The sequence below is a fragment of the Anopheles ziemanni genome, chromosome 2 (genome assembly GCF_943734765.1).
Source record: "Anopheles ziemanni chromosome 2, idAnoZiCoDA_A2_x.2, whole genome shotgun sequence".
NCBI classification, from domain to species: domain Eukaryota; kingdom Metazoa; phylum Arthropoda; class Insecta; order Diptera; family Culicidae; genus Anopheles; species Anopheles ziemanni.
Window position 1 is genome coordinate 19,576,683 of NC_080705.1, and position 20,027 is coordinate 19,596,709.

At 43.6% G+C, this 20,027-nt stretch overlaps 1 protein-coding gene across 1 annotated transcript; it reads left to right on the forward strand.

The window, feature by feature from the left end:
• The first annotated feature begins 205 nt into the window (after nucleotides 1–205).
• On the forward strand, nucleotides 206–19,842 carry LOC131280944 (photoreceptor-specific nuclear receptor-like). The gene is made up of 12 exons (XM_058310189.1): nucleotides 206–275; nucleotides 2,907–3,038; nucleotides 3,124–3,352; nucleotides 9,987–10,090; nucleotides 13,391–13,456; nucleotides 14,540–14,654; nucleotides 15,254–15,882; nucleotides 18,823–18,923; nucleotides 19,034–19,144; nucleotides 19,212–19,361; nucleotides 19,429–19,593; nucleotides 19,660–19,842. The coding sequence occupies exons 1-12, from the start codon at nucleotides 206–208 to the stop codon at nucleotides 19,840–19,842; spliced, it is 2,055 nt and encodes a 684-aa protein (XP_058166172.1).
• Nucleotides 19,843–20,027: the final 185 nt, after the last annotated feature.

The window sequence follows — 20,027 nt, forward strand, 5'->3', positions numbered from 1 at the left end:
AAGGGTTGGTTTCGAATGTGCAATATTCTTCTAGAGCGTGAAAAAGTGCAATTGACGCTACTCTCAACGTTAAGCTTGTGCACAAAGCATAAGTCCTGGTTTCGGTAAAGTCGCGAACCGGGTTAGCTTGAAACCACCGGTCAAAAGTCAATGGGATGCTAATAGTTGCACCTGGCCAGGTTAGCGTCGGTGCAAGTGCTTTTTGATGTTCAGGTTCAGCAAGAAAAACGGTACCAGAATGGAAAGCTCAACGGTACTGCAGGACAACAAAACTGGTAAGCAAGCAACGCAAGGACGTTTTATTTTTTATTATTAAAAATAACTAAATAGAATGAAAGAGTCTACATAGTTTTGAATCAAGCGCGCATGAATGAGGACAATTGATGGAGATCGCTGTACGAAAAGAACTAGTAGTATCCACACATTTCCCAGTAGCTGGGTTCCTTTATGTTCTTGATAGTGGCACCACATTATAAACCAATGGTAATTGCCAATGGGAACTACAAACAGATCAAAAATACACTTTTATATCCCGGAAAGTGGTGCCTCGTAAAACTTGGGGAACTGGGCGATTTACCTTTCGAAGTGATTGCTCGGGATCGTTGTATGCAAGGAACAAGATCAGGACCATTAAGTAGTACAGTAGTAGTAGTTGAACACATTATCAACCATTGATAACTGATGGTGTCAACTCAAACAGTGCGAAAACACTTGCCCTTCTCCGGAATGTGGTCCCCTTTTGCTAGTTGAGAAATCTAAGATGTTCCTCTCCATGCAATTGATGGCAATCGTTGTAGGTATGGAGCAGAGTTCTATGTGAATGTTCTAAAGAGTAAGACCCCAATGCCCCGTCTCGTTTGATGATATACATTTATTATATTAAGACAACTTCGTCCATCTCAAACCTATGTAGGGATAAGAAGTGGGACTTACCATCATATATAGGAAATCGTATTCAGGCGATCGCGTTGGAATGAAGGATTTTATTTAGACTATTTTACCACTAAAACGAGCGTAACCATATTTCAATGATTACCGCTTGTACTTTTCCAACAAAAATGTAAAACAACAGGTAGCATAGCTACAATAACGGATTTGTTGGTGATAGAACTACCTTTACATGCCATATGATTGATAATATTCTAAAGAAGTTCACAAAAGTTTAGTTAAATTTATTTATCTGTGGAATTTACTTTGAAGGTGTAATGCTCACTTAAGTGAGTGTTTTTATTTATTTATATCACATCTTCCAATTGAATATTAAACGTTGTCAAAGTTCCATTAGAGAATGAATTTCGGAAAAAGTGAGTGAATGGTTTTCCTTTACTATGCTCTAGTCATACTTTTGTTATTATTGACAATTGTTTTTAAATCAAGAATAATCAATAATTTGATAAATTTGATTAAAAGCGCTACGTTTTTGTTAAGGGCATTGTTTAATTCAGTGTACTTATATTTTCTAAACTTTGTACTCAACTTTCGGTGATTCTTTAATTTTTATTGCTAAGAAACAAAGTATAGTAATCGATTTCAAAGTATTTGCTTCCTTTTCCTCGAACTGGATGGAGTCGTTTGTAAACAATCTTTTTTCAATCTAAATTAAATTATTCAATTAAAATCAATGTTCTTCTTGCTCATGTGAAAAACAGGATTATTCGAGAAAATTTTTAAGCAGCATCTTAGAAAATATTTATAGACAAAAAACAAAGAAACACAAAGAAGGTTCGCTTAGGCAGCATCCTTAGTAACTGTTTGCCGCCGGAGCTCAAGCCATTGAACCGCCTATTGATTCAGGTGGCAACAGCGAAGGCGCGTGCATACTGTGCTATATTATTTTAAAAATTCCGACTTTCTGTAATTTGGGCCACGTCGGGACGAAAATTTTGCCGAACGGTAGAAGGTGCTCGTTCACCTTTGTTAGCCGTACGCCGTCACGCCAATCGATGGTGGTTTAAAAAGTCTCGGAGCGCAATTCATAAAAACATGTACGACGACGATTCAGACGAGTTTTTCGCTAACTCATCGTCTAACGTTTGCGCCACAAATAGTCGGGGTTGTTGGTACAGTTGGGAAGGTGAAGCAGGAACATCAGCCAACGGTGGCGGGATCCTGCTGGCATGCCTAGACAGCGTGACAAGTTGTGAAATCAAAATGGACGCTTTTCATCGCTAGCGACAAGGGACTGACGAGATGGCGTGATAAAGTAAGGGAATAATTGTCTTCAGATGAGGATAGAAAATTGATTAGCATAAGTACCAGTACTGGTACTTGCTTTATAACGACAGCCACGTCCATGGCCTTAATTCAGTTCTGTAATCCTGGAAGAGGGAAGAAAATATATTTTTCACGACAAAATTACAGGTTCATAAAAATGCTTGATCTATATTTAATCAAATCGAATTTTGACATGAGCAACAAGTTGCTTTCGACTGAGGTACTGAAATGCCTGTGTGCTCGCTTTTGACATTATAATTTCACATCGAACGATTGCAACAAAGTAGCTTGTTTATCTGTTTGACAGCCTCCCTGAGCAGTGAGTCAATAGCAGTTAATTTCTTATTCGTAGCGGAAGACGTTTTGCGGCAGCATTGTTTTACCTTTAGTCAGCACCACCATCGGGTCTTTCCAGCCGCCACGTACGGGTGTCGCTCGAGTGTGCCCTGTTTGCTCGGGCGACCGGGGTCTGTTTGTCGAGGCGCTTTGTTGTGAGACGGCTGTTCTCCGCACGCAAGTAGGTTGCTTTGATGAATGGTTCGAGAAGAAGCGGAACACCGTCTGGGGATGGGAGACAAAGGTTGCTTTCCAGAAGCGACTACTCTGAGCCACACATGATTAAGCTATCTTAGCAACAAAAATTCATTCAGTTCTGAAGCATATACCCCTTATTTCATTTTGGCTCTTTTTAGGATTCAGCAAGGGTTCCATAGCGGATTTCTACGATAAGCTTGAGAAAGAAGATGGAGGCCGCTCGTTTAACATCGAAGACGCTGGGCATGGAGGGCTTTCCCGCGTTGAGAATGGAATGTCCGGAAAAGGAGGTAAGACAACGCTTTTCACAACCCTTGCGAAGCGAGTGTTTTGATGATCACAAATGATGGTTTGCTACTGCCCTCTTCTTGACAGATCATCGAGGATCGCCGATCTCGTGCTACTCACCGCAGAATCGACTCCTCTCCTGGCCTCCGCAGCACGTGAACGAAAGCACGAGTTCGTCCGCCCGAAAGGCTCAGAATCTGGGCCTCATCTGCGTCGTGTGCGGGGACACGAGCTCGGGAAAACATTACGGAATACTGGCGTGCAATGGCTGCTCTGGATTCTTTAAGCGAAGCGTGCGAAGAAAGTTGATCTATCGGTGAGTAAACTAAAATTGTATTCAAATATTGTTTACATGTAAAACCATTTAATTTACTAGCTTTCCAATCATTTATTTATTTGTATAGTCGTCGGATCTCATAGGTCTTCACGACACAACTTAAGTATATATTACAAAAACGGGTTAAAACGCGTGATTACAGAATCGTTATACGAGGCGAAGACGTAGGCGCTCACGAAACACTGACGTGGAAAGATTAAAGTCACATAAGTCTAAGACTGAGTTCAAATTGTTGCACATAACTTGTAGCGGGTCGCATTGCCCATAGTTTGTCCTGGTACGTTCAGTACGGAAATGAAACCTCGTACGAAGTGATCTGCTGGGTGCATAAAAGTTGACCCCACCCAGAAGGGCAGGGGAGTCGATTTCGCCTTTCAGCAGTTTAAATAGAAACGTACACAGCATGTCCTGACGACGCTTGTCAAGAGGATCCAGGCCCAGCAAAAGGCACCGTTGTTTGTAGGAAGGCAGCACCTGATTATTTCGCCACGGAAGAAGACGAACTGCATACCGGGTCAGTTTGCGCTGGATACTCTCGATGCGGGTGATGAAGTGCGCAGATTGTGGAGACCAAACCACACAACAATAGTCAAGAACGGAGCGTACAATTGCACAGTATACAGCTTTGATACACATCGGGTCGCGAAAGTCACGACAAACTCTTAAAACGAGACCCAGCAGTTGATTGGCCTTAGAGATGACGTACTCGTAGTGCTCACGGAACGAAAGCTCCGAGTCAAGCAGGACACCAAGGTCGCGAATGCAGGACGTTCTGGACAGGATATTGTCATTAAGTACGTAATTGTAATGAAGCGGGTGTCGAGATCTACTAAATGAAATAGATGAGCACTTCTCATGAGATAACTGCAGATTGTTATCAGTGCACCAAACTCCTAGTTTCCCGAGCAGGTTTTGAAGCCGCAGACAGTCATCCGTATTTTTTACAGCCGAGAATATCTTGATATCATCTGCATACATCAAGAATGAGCCTGCTGGTAGAATGGACGCCAGATCGTTAATGTAGATCAGGAACAAAACTGGGCCCAGATTACTGCCTTGTGGAACTCCCGAAGAGCTGGCAAAGGTATACGATAGATGTGGTCCAATACCAACTTGATAGGTTCGACCATGAAGGTACGAACGAAGCCAGCCGATAAAAGAAGAAGAAATAAAAAATAAGATAATAAGATAAAAGAAGGCAGCAATCATATGTTTATATTCAACAAGTTGCAGTCTTTTTACAAGGGAAAGATTGCATATTGATCTTATGATTAAACAACCTGCTCGTCCAAATTCTTCGTTTATACCGAGCACGTGTTTGTATAATTTGCTTTGTTGCCAAAAACAATAGACGATAGGCAAACTAACATTTCGTTCAAATATTGTTTACGTGAAAAAGAAAGTCATGCGTTATCCCCATTTAACTAATTTTCTTTTAATATGATCAACATGTGTCGCAAAGGAAAAAGGACATATTGATCTTGTGATCAATTTATTCCTTCGTGAGGGTCAGCCACTTGGATTAAATATCATAATTCGTCAAAGAAACTGTCCTTCCAAATCCCTCCCGTAAGCTGAACACGTGTTTGCATAGTTTTATTTGTTGCAAAATCGAACAGTTCAAGCGCGAGACAACGACGTACATGCACCTCCGGATTCCGGGTGCAAATAAAATAATGGCTTTCCAATCAAAACAATTCCCATTGCCACCGGCAAACAAGAAGTCGAACAATGTGTTTCGTCACCCCGCTTTAGGAGGAAATTTCGAGGAGCGCGACCTGGTAAATATTTACCAATTTTTCCTAGCGCAGTGTTTCCTCCCAAAACCCTCGTTCAGACGCGCGGTCCTGAGGAACCTGTTGGCATTGTTCATTCGGGAGGCTCGGGTTTTCCTCTTCTCCCTCCCTTCCTTCATTTTTCCGCAAGGCATAACGTGGCAGATTTCCAAGTGTGCGATACTACAACTTAATCCCTGTATCAATTTAACGTAAAACCCCCGGAATCAATGGGACAGCTTCCGCCAAGATGCCGTGACTGATGACTGGCCCGGGGTCTAGGCTGGTTTTTCGGCGTGCGGGTCGGGAAAAAGGGGCGATGAGTGAAGAGCGAGAGAACAAAAAAAATATATATTCTGAGCGCGAATCGTTCCGAGGGGTGCGTTTGAGTCTGCGACCCCTCGAAACACGAAGCCTACGGAACCTTCGGTTGTCCGTTTGTGTATGGCTAGAGTGCCACTCAATAAATTAAATTCTAATTAATCAACAATTCCTCCGGCACCCTCCGTGATTCGTGCGTGTGAGCTGGCAGGCTTGATCCCTTTTTCGGAGGTTGGTTTTTTTTACGGCCAAGTTGGTCCTGGCGGACAGATTAGGACGGAAATCTATCAGATGTTACCATTCAATTGTATTCCGCCGGCACCGGCACCGGGCTTCGGTGGTGTATTTAATGCACTTTACTAGCCCGCACCGTTGACAATGACCAGCCCAATCTTCTCTCTGTCCTCCGGTGCATGGAAAACATCACCAGTTGGTGGAGGATTTGGCGCGAGTATCTATTCGAGGCTTTGCGCTGCCTTCTGTCAGGTTTGGGCCAAGGCAGTGAAGCGGGTCCGTGGTTCCGGGGCGTGAAAACGGAACACCGACTCACCCCGGGCGAGGGCGCAGTTTTCCTTGTGCCGAGCGAGAGATCGCTGCTGCGCGATAAATCCCACCACTAAATGGTGTTATGATTAATTGATATTTTATGGTTTCGCATCGGTGCCGTTGCATCAACTCGCCTTGCCAGCGGGAAATCGCAAAGCGCAGGAAAAACCCGCCACCCCGAGGTGCGCTTGGAAATTGAAAAGTTTTCAACATATGCCAGCATGTTTGGACGTGGCTCGGCTCGGCTCGACCGATGGAGCCTTGTGGCCTTTTGGGAGTGGAACCCGTACGAGGTTCGCTCGTGGGTGAACTTTTTGAACTGCCATTATTTCAAAGTTTCCATTTTCGCCCCCGCCCCAAAGCGAATGGCGTCCAGTTGGGAAATGGTACCAACGTTGTTTTCGTGGCTCGTCCCGGGGGCTGATTTATCGACGATCATAAAACCCACCACCCGTACTTCACCTGTTATCATCATGTGCTCCACTTTCGGGCTCGTAGAAAACGGAAAGCATTCTCGGAAGGAATGACACACCGACGACGCCATCAAACGTATAATCTGTTCCATTTCCTGTGTCACATAAACTCAATCGACTTTCTCCACCTGGGAGTCCTTGGATGGATGGGTTTGCAGCAACCTGCCGCCAACGAGGAAGAAAAATCGGGCCTTTCGATGCGCACCGGGCACGTCGTATTCCCGTGTCGTACACCGGTTTCATAAATCATAAAAAGTAATCCTACCTCGTAATCCCACCAGCGCCCGCCCCCATTCTCCCAGGAGAAGGGACATAAATTTTGATTCAATATTTTGATATTTGTACTGTGCGGTTTCGCCTGCGATAAAAGGCAACGGTACGACTTTCCTTGGGAGTTGCCATCCTAGGGATGGATGCAGTCGAAGGCGGTGTGGGACTATGCGCAAAGGCCGTGCATAGTTTCACGCACGCTCGGGGCAGAAAGACCGGAAGACGGTTACTCACTCTATTCCAGCGAGTTTACAGCAAACGTCCGGGAGTCCATGATGGAACCTGTCCGACATGAGCCGGGACCCATTTTGCGCAACGTCCGTAGTTTATCCGTCAGTGTCGGGTTGAATCCGTCGGGGAGCCATTAGTTTTCCATCACTTTCTCCCACCCTACCGTTGAAAAACACGTGGATGGATGATGTTGGAGTGAATAATCGCAGTGGATGCTACATCATAGAATGTGAATATGAAAGTAGATTTATTTTTCATTCTTTTTCCGACCTTCATAAAACGGATTGACTGCGTTTGTGTTGGGGTCCTCTGCGGGAAGGTTTTTTGCCAAAGGGGAGTACATTTTTCCTGTCGGCTCGATGGACTTGACCATGTATATGACCACCGAGACAGGTGTACTACACTCGAGAACTACCCAGTTTGGATTTTCCTGTCTGACCTGGGAAAATTTTTCATACAGCCAAACCGTGGTGTGGTCAGTGAACCGACACACAACGGTCGAGGACCCGACGAACCTTATTTGAATCGAAACGTAGAAAATCACTGCCGGAAAAGGGATCGACTCGACGGCGTTCGGTCGACTACTAGGGTTCAGAGATGAAAACATTTTTTTTTATGCTTCGTGGTTCACCATCCTCTCCGGGGACCGATTGGAATTATGTTAAACGTACACTTGACCAGCTGTGTCCCAAGTGATGCGCAGGTTCGGTGGTTCGCTGGAGGGATTTTTAGGGTCGAATTTATCCCGCCGATGGGAAGAGGAAAATTAAATGCTGCTTACGATAATGTTCGCCGCTTTGAGATCTGACATCACGGACGATTGGGGGAAAGATTAATGTGATAAAGGTATAAATGATTCGAAAGATCTATCAGTAAATGAACGTATTCTTGCGGGTATTCGCGAGTTAAAATAACTTAAATGTAATAAATTAGTTTACTTTATAATAGCCTTTATTTTCCAAAGTTAATGTAAGTTCAAGCACTCAAATATACTATTACTTGGATTTAAAAATGGCAAACACAAACAAAAACATTTAAGAAATAACATGAAATTAAGGAAGATACATAATTGTAAAGTAAAATGAACATAAATTTTTTTTTTTTATATATATTTGGACGGCCAGGCCGTATTGTACACACATAAATTATTGTAGGATGAAAAATGGTACAGCGCTTTATGAAGCACCAAATTAGAATAAAAATGTTCTGACTGGTCCCAGATGGAGATGTTTGAAATTAATCTTTTAAGCTTAGCCAAAATTATCTCCCAAAGCTATATTTACTACATAAGATTCAAAATCTAATTTTTCCCCTAACATACACCATTCTCTTCGGTTCATTTTGCCACAGACATTTTTCAAAGCAAACGAATCAACTGTAATGACATTAGGCGACTGCTCAACAAAATCACGCTGAATGGACTTTTTACTTCTGCCAACAAAAATAAATTGCTTTTCCGTCCTTCGCACCAGACGTTTGTGCGAACGAATGCATCGGAATTGTGTGGATGAAACAGTCTTTTCTCCCTTTGGCCACCGAGCGAACAGCAGTACACCATCAATCGTAGGGATTAAGATCTTTTACTCTCTCCGCATTCTATCCCCACGTCGGAAAATCACCAACAGCCACCATTTTTGTCGAACGTGAACGCGGCAAGGATCGAACATCCCCGTGGCACAAACGACCGGACGCCTCCATCGCCTGCCAAGCCTCCGCCCTTTTGCCCGGTTCTCCCCTCCCGACCGTTCCCGACCGGCCAACGAATCATTCGCCTAATCCGCACTTTTCGAGCCAAACAAATGCGGCGTTCGACTTTGCGAAGGTTTGATTTTATTTCGGGTCATTCCGATCGTTGCTTGGCTGCTGGCGGGGGCCACAAAAGGCTGCGCTCCCCCGATGGCTGAGCGTTTTAGTTGTATTCAATTCATCGGAATGGAAACTGTGCTTTCGCTTTTCCACTTTGGCACATTGAACTTTGCAGCAGCAAAAAGGGCGGCATTTTCAGCAAGCGATAGAGAGGAATGAAATCCTTTGCCATTTATTTTCGCTCCTTCTTGGTTGTTTTCGTTTTTGGTGATCCTTTCTATCCCGGTGAATCGGAGGGTGCAAAAAGGACCGACAACCACTAACGGGACCCAGCTAACACTTCAATTTCAATTAACATCTCCTCTTCGCCGAATTTGCTGACTCGCCTCGCCCTCGGACCCTTCGCGACTTCGGCTGCTTCCCGTTGGATAGCAAATGGGATTTTGAAGACGCCCTTGCCAGCGGGACTCATCCAGTGCTTTGCGGGAGAATGAAGGCGAAAATGTAAAAGGTTCAACATGAAACAGCAAAGCATTCAAGGAGTGACAAAGTGTGAGTGTGTGTGTCTTGTTTTTCCAAGGGTCGCACTAAAGAACAAAATGCCATAGCAAATGTGGGTTTTCCGAGAAGCAAAACGGCAAAAAGATGATCCGGCATTAAATGTCCTCCGATTGAATGGGTTCCGGTGGTTGTGGTTCCTTTGGCGCATGGCGTGTGATTGTGTTCCATTGTGAAAAGATTATACCGCGGGTGCTCGTGTAATACCGCCGGAACGGAACTAAATAGGACGGGAGGAATGGAGAGAAGTAGCGAGAAGACAAATTCGAAAGCGATGCCTTCAATCGGAAGTCCTCGAATCCTTTTGCACGCTGGCTGGCGATGTGTTCTATCATAGCACTCATAGCCTTAACACACTGGGAATTAGGGGCGCATATGTCATGACAAATGTTCAACTTCTGTCATTACCCGTTACGATCAGAGCAGAAATTCATCCTCGGGAAGGATGAAACCCGCCGGTGGGTATGGCCGGATATATTTAATCAGCACAAAGTGTTACCCTAACTGGATTTGGTAGAATCCGGCTGTGTGAGCTTAACCCTGTTAAGATCATAAACCAATCACAACATTGCAAGCTAATGAACTGTGTACTTTTATTTTATTTATGTTTCTTTCGCTTCGTCGGTGGATTAGATGCCAGGCCGGAACCGGAAGCTGCACCGTGGACAAAGCGCATCGAAACCAGTGTCAGGCGTGTCGACTGAAAAAATGCCTTACGATGGGAATGAACAAGGATGGTGAGTATGTTCATTACAATTTTTATCTCTCGCACATGTAAATGACACATTTCATAAATTAAAAAGAAACCTAAAACGTGACAAACTGCGAGAAAGATGGGTTGTGAAACATGGATGCACTGGGCAGAAAGTCCTGTTTTTGTAAGCCTTTTCAGGCTCAAAATATCCGGACATTTTATGCATAACCGCCAACATGTGACAAACAGAATCAAATGAGAACAGAACAAAGCGCAACGGAGCGCGTTTTTGTTTAGAAACTGTTCAAAAATGCGCCGAAATAATTGAGTTTTCAATCGATTAGCTTCATCCGTACGTATACCCATTTTATGTCTTCAATACATGGGACGTTTAGGATTCCGAAACTGAATTGAAAATTGAAATCGTGTTAGGACTCCTTTTGTCCTGAATTTAGGTTCAAATCATGAGAGCCCATTTTGGCACGTTTTGAAGAAAACAGTCCATAATCAATTTATGATTAAATGTTCTCAGTAGTGTCTTTAAAAAAAAACCTTTATGAAACCTCCGTGGTTTAGTTGCTTGCGACAAAGACAACAATTGTTGCAAAACAAAAAAGCACCATAACTGCACACAAATCACATCTACGCCAGAGTTTGGCATTCATCCACAACGCACGGTTATTAGAAAACAATTTGGTAAAATTGTGTTACGCTTTCGTGTTGCAATGGGATGCTAGAACAAAGTTTCCATGTGGCCAGTGGAATAGTTCGCAGCTTGAAGCATCAAAGCACTCTCGAGTGCCGTCCCCGGGGAGAATGTGTTACCACAATTCGAATGGAAAGGGGAGAGAAAAAAAGGACACAAAACATATAAGCTCCAACTAATAATAAAAGAAGGAATCTAAGCCAAGAGATAATAATACAAACAACAACAAAAAAACAGTTCCAGTGATGACAGAAAAAAAATAAACGGAAAAGTTTCGCCAGTGCTGAAAGCGTACACAATAACGAGAGAAACGACACACTTTGACTGATAAACCAACCAACCAACCAAGTTGGAGAACCTAAACTAGATTAGACATTCGTGGGTATTTCCTCGCAGGTTACTCTAGATTTTTTTTTTTGCACAAAATGAATTGTTGCTGCGGGTATGTTGCGGCGTTTGTGGCGACGTTTTATTTGGTAGAAAAAATATCTGGTATGGAAATTTTAGGAAAATTGGTACAGAGCTCGACCGACGAGCAGTAACGAGCAGGTTAGATACAACTGCAGACGTGTGAAATGATTTTCTAGAAAACCCGTCCAGTGTCTTCCGAAGGGGAGAAGGTTGGGAGGTTACGTGGAAGCAAAATATGAAAAATGTAAGCTGCAAGGTGTGCTTAACGAAAAAACAAAAGTTTCTTCATCAGCGAGTGATGAGCGATGATCAAAACCGAACCGTTGTCGAGGTGGTGTGGATGTGGAGTAGCGGATGTGTTTGTTCTACCGGCATGTGTTCCGGTTTGTTGGGAAATGTAATTTTTACATCGCACGTGCACGACCTCCCCGGTTCCCAACGTTCCACGCGTTTCCATTCGACCTTGGTTTCGATGTATCACAAAACCCTTGGCGAGGGGAGGGCACCATTTGTGACAATAGGAGTGAACTTTAGAGCGGTGGGTAAAGGACACCAATGGGGTGGGGGGTATCACGCGGGTGATAGCAGAGACGGATGGGAGGAAATAACAAGTTTGAAGGTGCCTCCGGGAGTCCGTCGTGGGGTTTGCTCATTAATGGCACCCATCAGAGCCGGGCGACAATTTGCGACTGATTGCAAGACCGATACGCAAATGAGGCAAACCGCACGTACAAACACACTTACACACACATCCTGCCTTTTGCCATTTTGTTGACGTTTTCCTTCCCCAGCCAAGGAGATAATACGCCTTGGGAAAGTGTTTGGTTTTTGCGATCATTAAAACACCTTCAAGGCGGCGAACTGTTACCGATTTTCGATCGGTTTCGCTACATGTTGCTTCATGCGCTTTCTTCGGAGAGCAATTTTTAAGAATGAAAGCGAAATCTTATTTAAAACACAAGAAGCTTTGCCTGCGGGCGGAAGGAAGGAAGGACGAAAATCCCAAAATTGGAAGGGAAGACTACAACGGGAAAACAATGGATGGAATGTGAAGGATTCTCCAAGTAAGCGAAGACTGGTTCCGGTTCTTTTTTTCCGAAAGGTGTTTAAAAAGTACTTATGTAAATCGAGTGCCATTTGAAGGATCAAATTGTTTAAGACGTTATGATCGGCTTTTACGAGATTATGTCACCTAAAGCTGTAGAATATACCAACGGAGGAAAATATAATGGTATGGAAAGTATGAATGCTGGTAAAACAATGGGTGCTTTATCATTTGGTTTGAGATTTGAGAGGTTGAGTGGAAATTGAAGTGCAATAAATAGATAATGTAAAATGATAATTTAAAAAAATGAATCTTTATTATATGATTAATTTTTAAACGATACCATGCTTAAGTGAGAATAATTTCAAGAGATGATAATTTTGCCAAAACATGTTGTCAAGTAATTCAATCTTTTAACCACAATCAACCACACTAGAGCAGTTAAGAGAAACTATTTCTACCAGGAAATACACTTCATCAGTAGCATTTGAATCGCTACTTTTTCAGAAATAAATCAAATTCTGCTCTATTTTCAAATTTTCAATTTTCACAAAACAAAGCTGTATGCGCAATGTTTGCAACTTATCGAAAAATATGGAATCACTGCCTACAATATCCCCAAATGTTTTTTTGCTTATAGCTTGAGTTGATTCTTAGAACTGTCCCTTTATTAATTTTATTTTAAAGATACAACAAAAAGTTATTTTGACAAAAATTAATATCACATAAAACTCGTTTTAGAAGCTAAACATTATGAGACAACAGATTAGAGAATGAGATTTTGTGAATGTTACTTTTGTATTGGCATCAGTTTAGTATGAAAGCATTTAAAATTTTCGTTAGAAAAAATCATTTGCTTTGTTTATGATAGCCCAGACTTGTTGAAATCCATAAATCAACTTCTTTTGATGTGATCGTGACTATTACGATTTTTTTTCATTTTATTAATTTTACCTTCATTTTATTAATTTTTGTGAATTGTGATTTTTTGAAATTTAAAAAAACGGCAATAGCTTCCCTGATGATATGGAATCGTTCAATTTCATATCCCTTTACATTTTGCTCAGATTTGCTTGAGTTAGGAAAATGTTACCTTGAAAGGGATTTTCCGCCCACCCTTCTCCTACCACTCTTCTTTCTCTCTATCACTCTCTTTTTACTTCTTTTTCTTATCTCTCAAGCCATCATGCTCCATCACACCATCCGAAGCTTGAAGCAGCAGATGAAGGGAGCTGTTGACACGTTTGGTAATGCCCGTTTTGTCACTTTCTGTATCTGCCCTACATTTCCTTCCTCTGCCACCTCAAACGCCAGTACGAAACCTTCGGTTTGAAAACACTGTGCAGCCACTTGCCGTGTTTGAGAGTGTGAGCGTGTGTGTGTGTGTTTATTCAAATGATCTCATACTTTCGATTTTCAGTGAAGCATCCAAAACCCGGGGGGACGTGCGCTTGTGGCCAAGGCCATGTCGTCAGATCTCATCGGGTCTGGCGGGTGGTTCGGGGGTGGTGGCGGACACCTCGCTGGCACGCGCCATTCGTTGCGGCTGAACAATGTTCTAATTATTTTCCAGTGTTACAAATTGGGTTGAGTTTGTTCTGTTTTTTTTTTCTCCCGGTGGGTGGGAGTTGGGATGGCACGCTATGCTAACAAGACGACTTTGCGTATGAACATTGGCCGCCCGCGACGTGTTCGTTTGTCTTTCGTGGACGATCAGGTCAAAAGATCGGTCGTGGCCTCGACGCTGACGAGGTCACGGGGGTTTCTTTTGCATGAATCGGGTCGGTTGTGTTTTCCGCTCGTTTAAACCGCAAACGTTGCGCGAGGGAAAAACCCACACCGTGTAGAAAAACCCGCCGGCAAACATCTTCGGCACGTGCGCTCGGATGCGTGAGTGGCCACTTTCGGGCATCGTTATCCTTTCCTATTTATGCACGAGGGTGTTAATGAGCGGCGTTTAGGGTTTGGCGGGTCCTTTCCCCGATCCACACATGAAACAAAGGTTAGCCGCTAACATAAACGTGCCATCGCTCCACGCATGCACACACTTTGGCGGGTTTGGCACCGCATGGTGGAATTAATTATGCATAAAAATTTGGGATAAACTCCTTACCGCGAGGAGTTGTCGTTTTTTCCCGAGGATCCTCGAGGGGTTGCTTTCGCGTCCTGCATCCTTTCGAAGCCCACTTTCTCCGTAACGATCGGGAACCCTTTTTGACGGACATCCATTTTCCGGGTCCGTCCTTCTTCTGGTCTTCTACTGTTTTCTTCACTTCCCATTGGCAGTTTTTCATAACGTTTTTTTTCTCACCCTTCCTAACTCTTTCCAGCTGTGCAAAATGAGCGTCAACCACGTAATACGGCAACAATCCGACCGGAAGCGCTGCGGGATATGGAGCAGGGTCGGGCCCTCCGGGAGGCGGCCGTCGCCGTCGGAGTGTTTGGGTGAGTTTTGTGCCGGTGGATGGAAAATTTGTTTTCGAGTGTGCAAACAGTTAGACCCCTTAAGGACAATATGTTTGACGTAATGATCTTTATAGAGATGTGTGAACCCTTTGTGCCTTTTACCGGGGAATTTGATAAATGATGAGAGAAGTATTAGAATCGATGCAGGGTCAAGGAAAATAAATTTTTTTAAAGTAAAGCTTTCTTCCTTCATTCGGAAATTATTTTATTTAATTGAATCCATTTTGCTGGAAACCTGGTTTTTTCAAAAATGAAAACAATTTCGGAAAATAAAATAACGTTTCAAATCGATAGGTCTCTTAGTTTGATATTGTTGCATTTAGTAATCCCTATGTATTTTTTCTGGTTCGTAATACAACAATCTAGTCAAAGCTGTTTGATTTCTTTGAATATTGTGACACAAAAATAAAAAGAACAATTTGTTTAACTTACTGCATTACTGCAAAAATTTATCAAGCGTTCTGTACTTTTCAATCTTGTATTTTTAAAAAGCTATTTATTCTCTTATCAATGATCACTCTCGCTAATAATTGGCTCGAAAGGCTAAACGATTTCCATTTCAACACCAATCCTTCCAGACCGCCCGTCTCGCTGGCACTGCTTTCGCCGTCCCGCTACGGTCCCAGCATCCTGCCAACGCCCGCCCTGCCGACCAGTCAATTCCTTCACCACCACAGCCAGGTGTCCTCGCTGGTGAACAGCCTGCCCCATCATCATCCCCATCATCCGCACCATGCGGCCGCCATGCACGGGCTCGCGAACGGCCTGTCGATGAATCTGAACGGAGTAGGCATGCCGCACAATGGCGCTTCCGGCGGGACCGCTTCGATCGGCGGTGGCGCGGAGCGAGGGGACACGGGAGCCAGCTCGGCGTCGCTGTTGGCCAACATGGTACAGGGTGGTGGTGGAGGTGGCGGTGATAGCAACAACAACAAGAACCCGTCGTCCAGCTCGACGGAGAACCTGAACACGACGTCCTCGTCGAACCATTCAATGGCGGGCGATCAGTCGCCGAGCGGGGGAGGATCACCGACGCACGGGATTGGAGGCGCGGTGAACGGACTCGGGGTGGGGGGCGGCGGCTGTCCGACGGGTGGCTCGAGCGGGGAGGCGGACAAACAACAGCACCATCACAACAACAACAGCTCGTCGTCGTGTGGATCCGCCAGTCCCATCCTCGAGCAGGACAACATGAACGATAACGACGGTAAGGCCACTCATACGAACGCAAACGTAAACGAAACGAAACTCTTTCCATCGGGACCTCATTTTCCGGGAAGGCCAGACGAGGAGTCAATTTGGTTGATGGAACTTTTATCGCTCATGCCGTCGAAGTTATGCAATCGACAATCCCGACGGAAGCTGACAATTCCGAGGGTCGGTGATAAAATGATATAATCATAATTTAATCGATCACTTCTTCATCCGATGCGTTGTAACACATCGAGATTTAGGAATGTTATCCTCAAACAAGCAGATTCTGAGCAAAGAAGAGCTCAACACGGCGGGCACGCAAGTTTTGCCCTCGAGGCAGGACACGAGTTTTGGAAAATTAATTTGACTAATGAAGTATACAATCGTGTGCCGACTCACACACTCCCTCTGTTTTCTTTTCCACCCTTCCCTTTTCCATGGTGCCGAAATGTCCCGAAGGGCATAAAATAACTATTTGTCACTTCTCGGTATTTTAATACCGCATAAATAATTGTTTCCCCGAGACCAGAACCAAAAAGGACGCGGGCCTGGGGGATTGGCGGGTTTTGCGTTATGGTTTCATAAGCAGGTTCTGCTTCCTACGTCACCGCCATCGTGAGGGGTTGAATGTGTGTATATTCCCTCCGAAAGGGTAATTGATCCGGGAGGACCCGAACGAGCCCGTGTCTGCATGGAGTTGTTCTTCCTCGGGTCGAAGGGTGAATAGATGTGGATGCGTGGAAGTTTAGTCGGATCTGGTCGAAAGAAGGGAGAGTTTCTAAATCATTATGTTGTTATGCTAAATGATTCTGCCACCACCACCACCACCTTGGCCATCCGGTGACGGATTACGGTCGGAAATCCGGTTTGCGTATGTTGGCTGGTAGACAAGTCGTGTGTTTTGGGTCATGCCGTGATTTTGTCCGAGTGCATTTGACAATTATGACGATGGTTTATTGTCTCACAAATGGTCCTCTCCGAATGATGTTGGTTTATTGTTTCAGATAATCAACAAAATTACAGAGATAATTTGTGGATTGATATCCAATGCCTGTAGATTGATTTGTTGCGCATCTTTTGAAAAAGAATAAACAAAATTCAATTTTAACACACTCAGAAATTCATAGCAGATTTTATGTGTAAAATATTGAACATCAAATTTGTTTCTTTTAAAACACAAATATGTTTTTTTTAGACAATCAAAAATTGATTCTCAGTCAACAGGAAAAAGGTAATGTGAAGATAACCTGTAGGTTTCAATTGTTAACTGTCGATGCTTTCAATTGATTACCAAATAATCAGTTATTGGTTTATTGGTTATACAATAATCAAGAAATCTTTATTTTACATCAAGAGTACAAACTTGTTTCTTTTAACTGATCAGTGAAGAAGAGCAATTCAAACATCGTTAAGTTTCTCATTTATTAGCTTTGCAATTTATAATAATGATTCGACAATCAGCATTCCTTGTTTATTCATTTCAAAGTGTCAATTTTACTTGGCACGCCAGGAAATTCGCACTCCCTACCGAGCGCAATCGCACAATTAATCAATCATTCCCAGACATTGGCACGTTAAACGTTAAAATCTCAGATGTGCAATTGCAACTCCCGAAAGGCTTATTAATCGTTGTATCATTAAGCCCGGCGGGGTGTCTTTGCCGTGTTGCTCCCTCGCAAGGGTGAGTGAGCAGTTGTTTAAAGCAAATAAATGAAAACTTAAAGTGAACACGGCGGAAATGGTAAAAAATCACTTCGGTAAACACGGTCTCCTTTTGGCAGCTTCCGTCGGGGACCTTTCACATTTCCCCCGAGAGCGGCACGTCTGCGGTTGTTGTGTCTTGGTTGTAAAAATGGTGATAAAAATTAAATTGCCCTCACGTCAAGTGAGGCTTATGGGGTGAGAGTGCCGGCTCCCGGTAACCTTGGCACGGAAAATTGCCCCGCGGAAATCGTTCGTGCGAACTGTGCGAACCAGAGATCGTTTGCGACAGAGGATGATTATTTTATTTTTCTTTTCGCTCAGTGTTTTTGCCATTTTTTAAACAATTTGAACACTTGAAGATTTCGATGGGGCGTTGGAAGTGGCGTTTAATCGTCCCCTTTTTGCGCGTTTGAAAAATTGTAAAAGTTTGTTTGTCACTTTTGAAAACGATTACTGCTAATGGCGCTGGAATTGGCGAGCCAAAAAAAGAGGAACAATCGATTGCGAAATGAAGGATCAGATGGAGTAGACAAGTGTTTGCTTTTTCCACAATTCGTCCACACAGATGCTATTTGGTTTCCTTCTTTGTTTGGTAATTGTAAAAGTAAGAAGCCATAGAATGTTTTCTTGGTATTTTGGGTACTCTCTACTTATTATGTTAAATCACGACGCACGTGTCTTACGTCTGGAAGTTGAACGTAGTTTTCAAACCCGTTTTTTTTTGTCTCCGAGATTGATTATTTTGCATGGATCTCTTGGCGACACAAGTCCTCGCGGTGGTGGAGAGTTTTTTTTCGTCTAAAAATAGCCAAGTGAATCTGGCTGCTGGAAAAAAACCACATCGTCTGGGTAATCTCTCACACCCGTCTGTCATTGAGCAGGGGAGAGCTTTTTATTTGATTGAATTTTTATTTTTCATTTCCACCCTAAAGACCCTAATTTGCATTCCGAACCAGTTGCGACTGGGTTGGTGAAGGTGGAAAGGCATGGGTTGAATGTCCTTTTTTCCCTATCCAACGAATGCACTTTGTATCGAATTTTTGTCCGACGAAGAAGTTTCTCGGGCATACGAAAGAGGCGGACCTGGGTTGGTCTCGGTGTCAGAGGCATTTTGGCCTGGTAGGTAAGCCCATGGATTTAAGGATTGGCCTGGTGAACGGCATAAGGCAACGTAGATAGTGGGATTGTTAGAGACTTCTTTTTAATGGTGATTTCACATGTCACGATTTGCTTCCTGTTTCTTTGGCAGATGATTCCATCGATGTCACGAACGACGAGGACGCAGATCAGGCGCAAAACAATAACAACATTCCTAGTCTGATGAACCATCCTTTTTACGGCCAGGGACCTGTAAGTGTAGCATATTTTTATATCATTTCATTTCTTCATTTCTTAAATGTTTTATTAGGTTCAAAAAACAATCTCATCATTATATTTTCTTATCTTCTATTTTTTGTTAGATGTTCAATTTTCAAGAAACAATCTACGAGACAAGTGCCCGACTACTCTTCATGGCCGTAAAATGGGCGAAAAACCTTCCCAGCTTCGCCAGCCTTACGTTTCGAGATCAGGTACGTTCATTGACGGAGCTCTTTTATGGCGATTTCTAACCTTTCTACTTATATCACACTTTTGTAGGTTATCCTTTTGGAGGAATCATGGGCCGAACTGTTCCTTCTGAACGCCATCCAGTGGTGCATGCCTATCGATACGACCGCCTGTACTTTGTTTTCGCTAAACGAACACTGCAATAGCGTCAACAATTCCGGCTTCTTCAAACCTGGGCAGGTACGATGACAGTCAACTTGAGTCCCTGAAGAAAATGTTGAAGTTTTAACATTAAATTTCTTTCCAGCTGGCGCAAGATCTCCGTATCCTCAACGATACCCTTTGCCGGTTCAAATCGGTGATGGTTGATCCGGCGGAGTTTGCCTGCATGAAGGCCATCGTGCTGTTCCGTTCCGAGGCGCGTGGTCTTAAGGATCCGGTTCAGATTGAAAATCTCCAAGATCAAGCACAGGTACGCGAAGTTTATCATTTGAATTTGACGAGCAACATTCTAAATGTTTTATTTTCTTTTCCCCAGGTTATGTTGTCGCAGCACTCCCGAACGCAATTTCCCGGCCAGATTGCCCGATTCGGACGGCTGCTGCTGATGCTGCCCCTTCTCCGGGCGGTCAACTCGCAAAAGATAGAATCGATCTACTTCCAGAAAACGATCGGCAACACACCGATGGAGAAGGTTCTATGTGATATGTACAAAAACTAGCTTTGCCAGATAGGAAGTGTTTGCGTTCGCGTCATTCAGCGGGAAAGTCGACATCTGGTAGTGTATAAGTAACCATAACGTGTGGTCCGCTCGAGTCAAGCAACAGCTAGGGGAAAGAGGGGGAACTAGATTCTTAGATAAAACTTGCCTAATTTTATATGTCTCTCCGCTGCAAAGTAGACTAA

Excerpts from the sequence above, each read along its gene's own strand:
- LOC131280944 (XM_058310189.1), top strand. The coding sequence starts at position 206 with ATGTTCAGGTTCAGCAAGAAAAACGGTACCAGAATGGAAAGCTCAACG. Across the intron at positions 14,655-15,253 it reads GTCGCCGTCGGAGTGTTTGG|ACCGCCCGTCTCGCTGGCAC; the intron begins GTGAGTTTTGTG and ends CAATCCTTCCAG. Across the intron at positions 18,924-19,033 it reads CTTTTTACGGCCAGGGACCT|ATGTTCAATTTTCAAGAAAC; the intron begins GTAAGTGTAGCA and ends ATTTTTTGTTAG.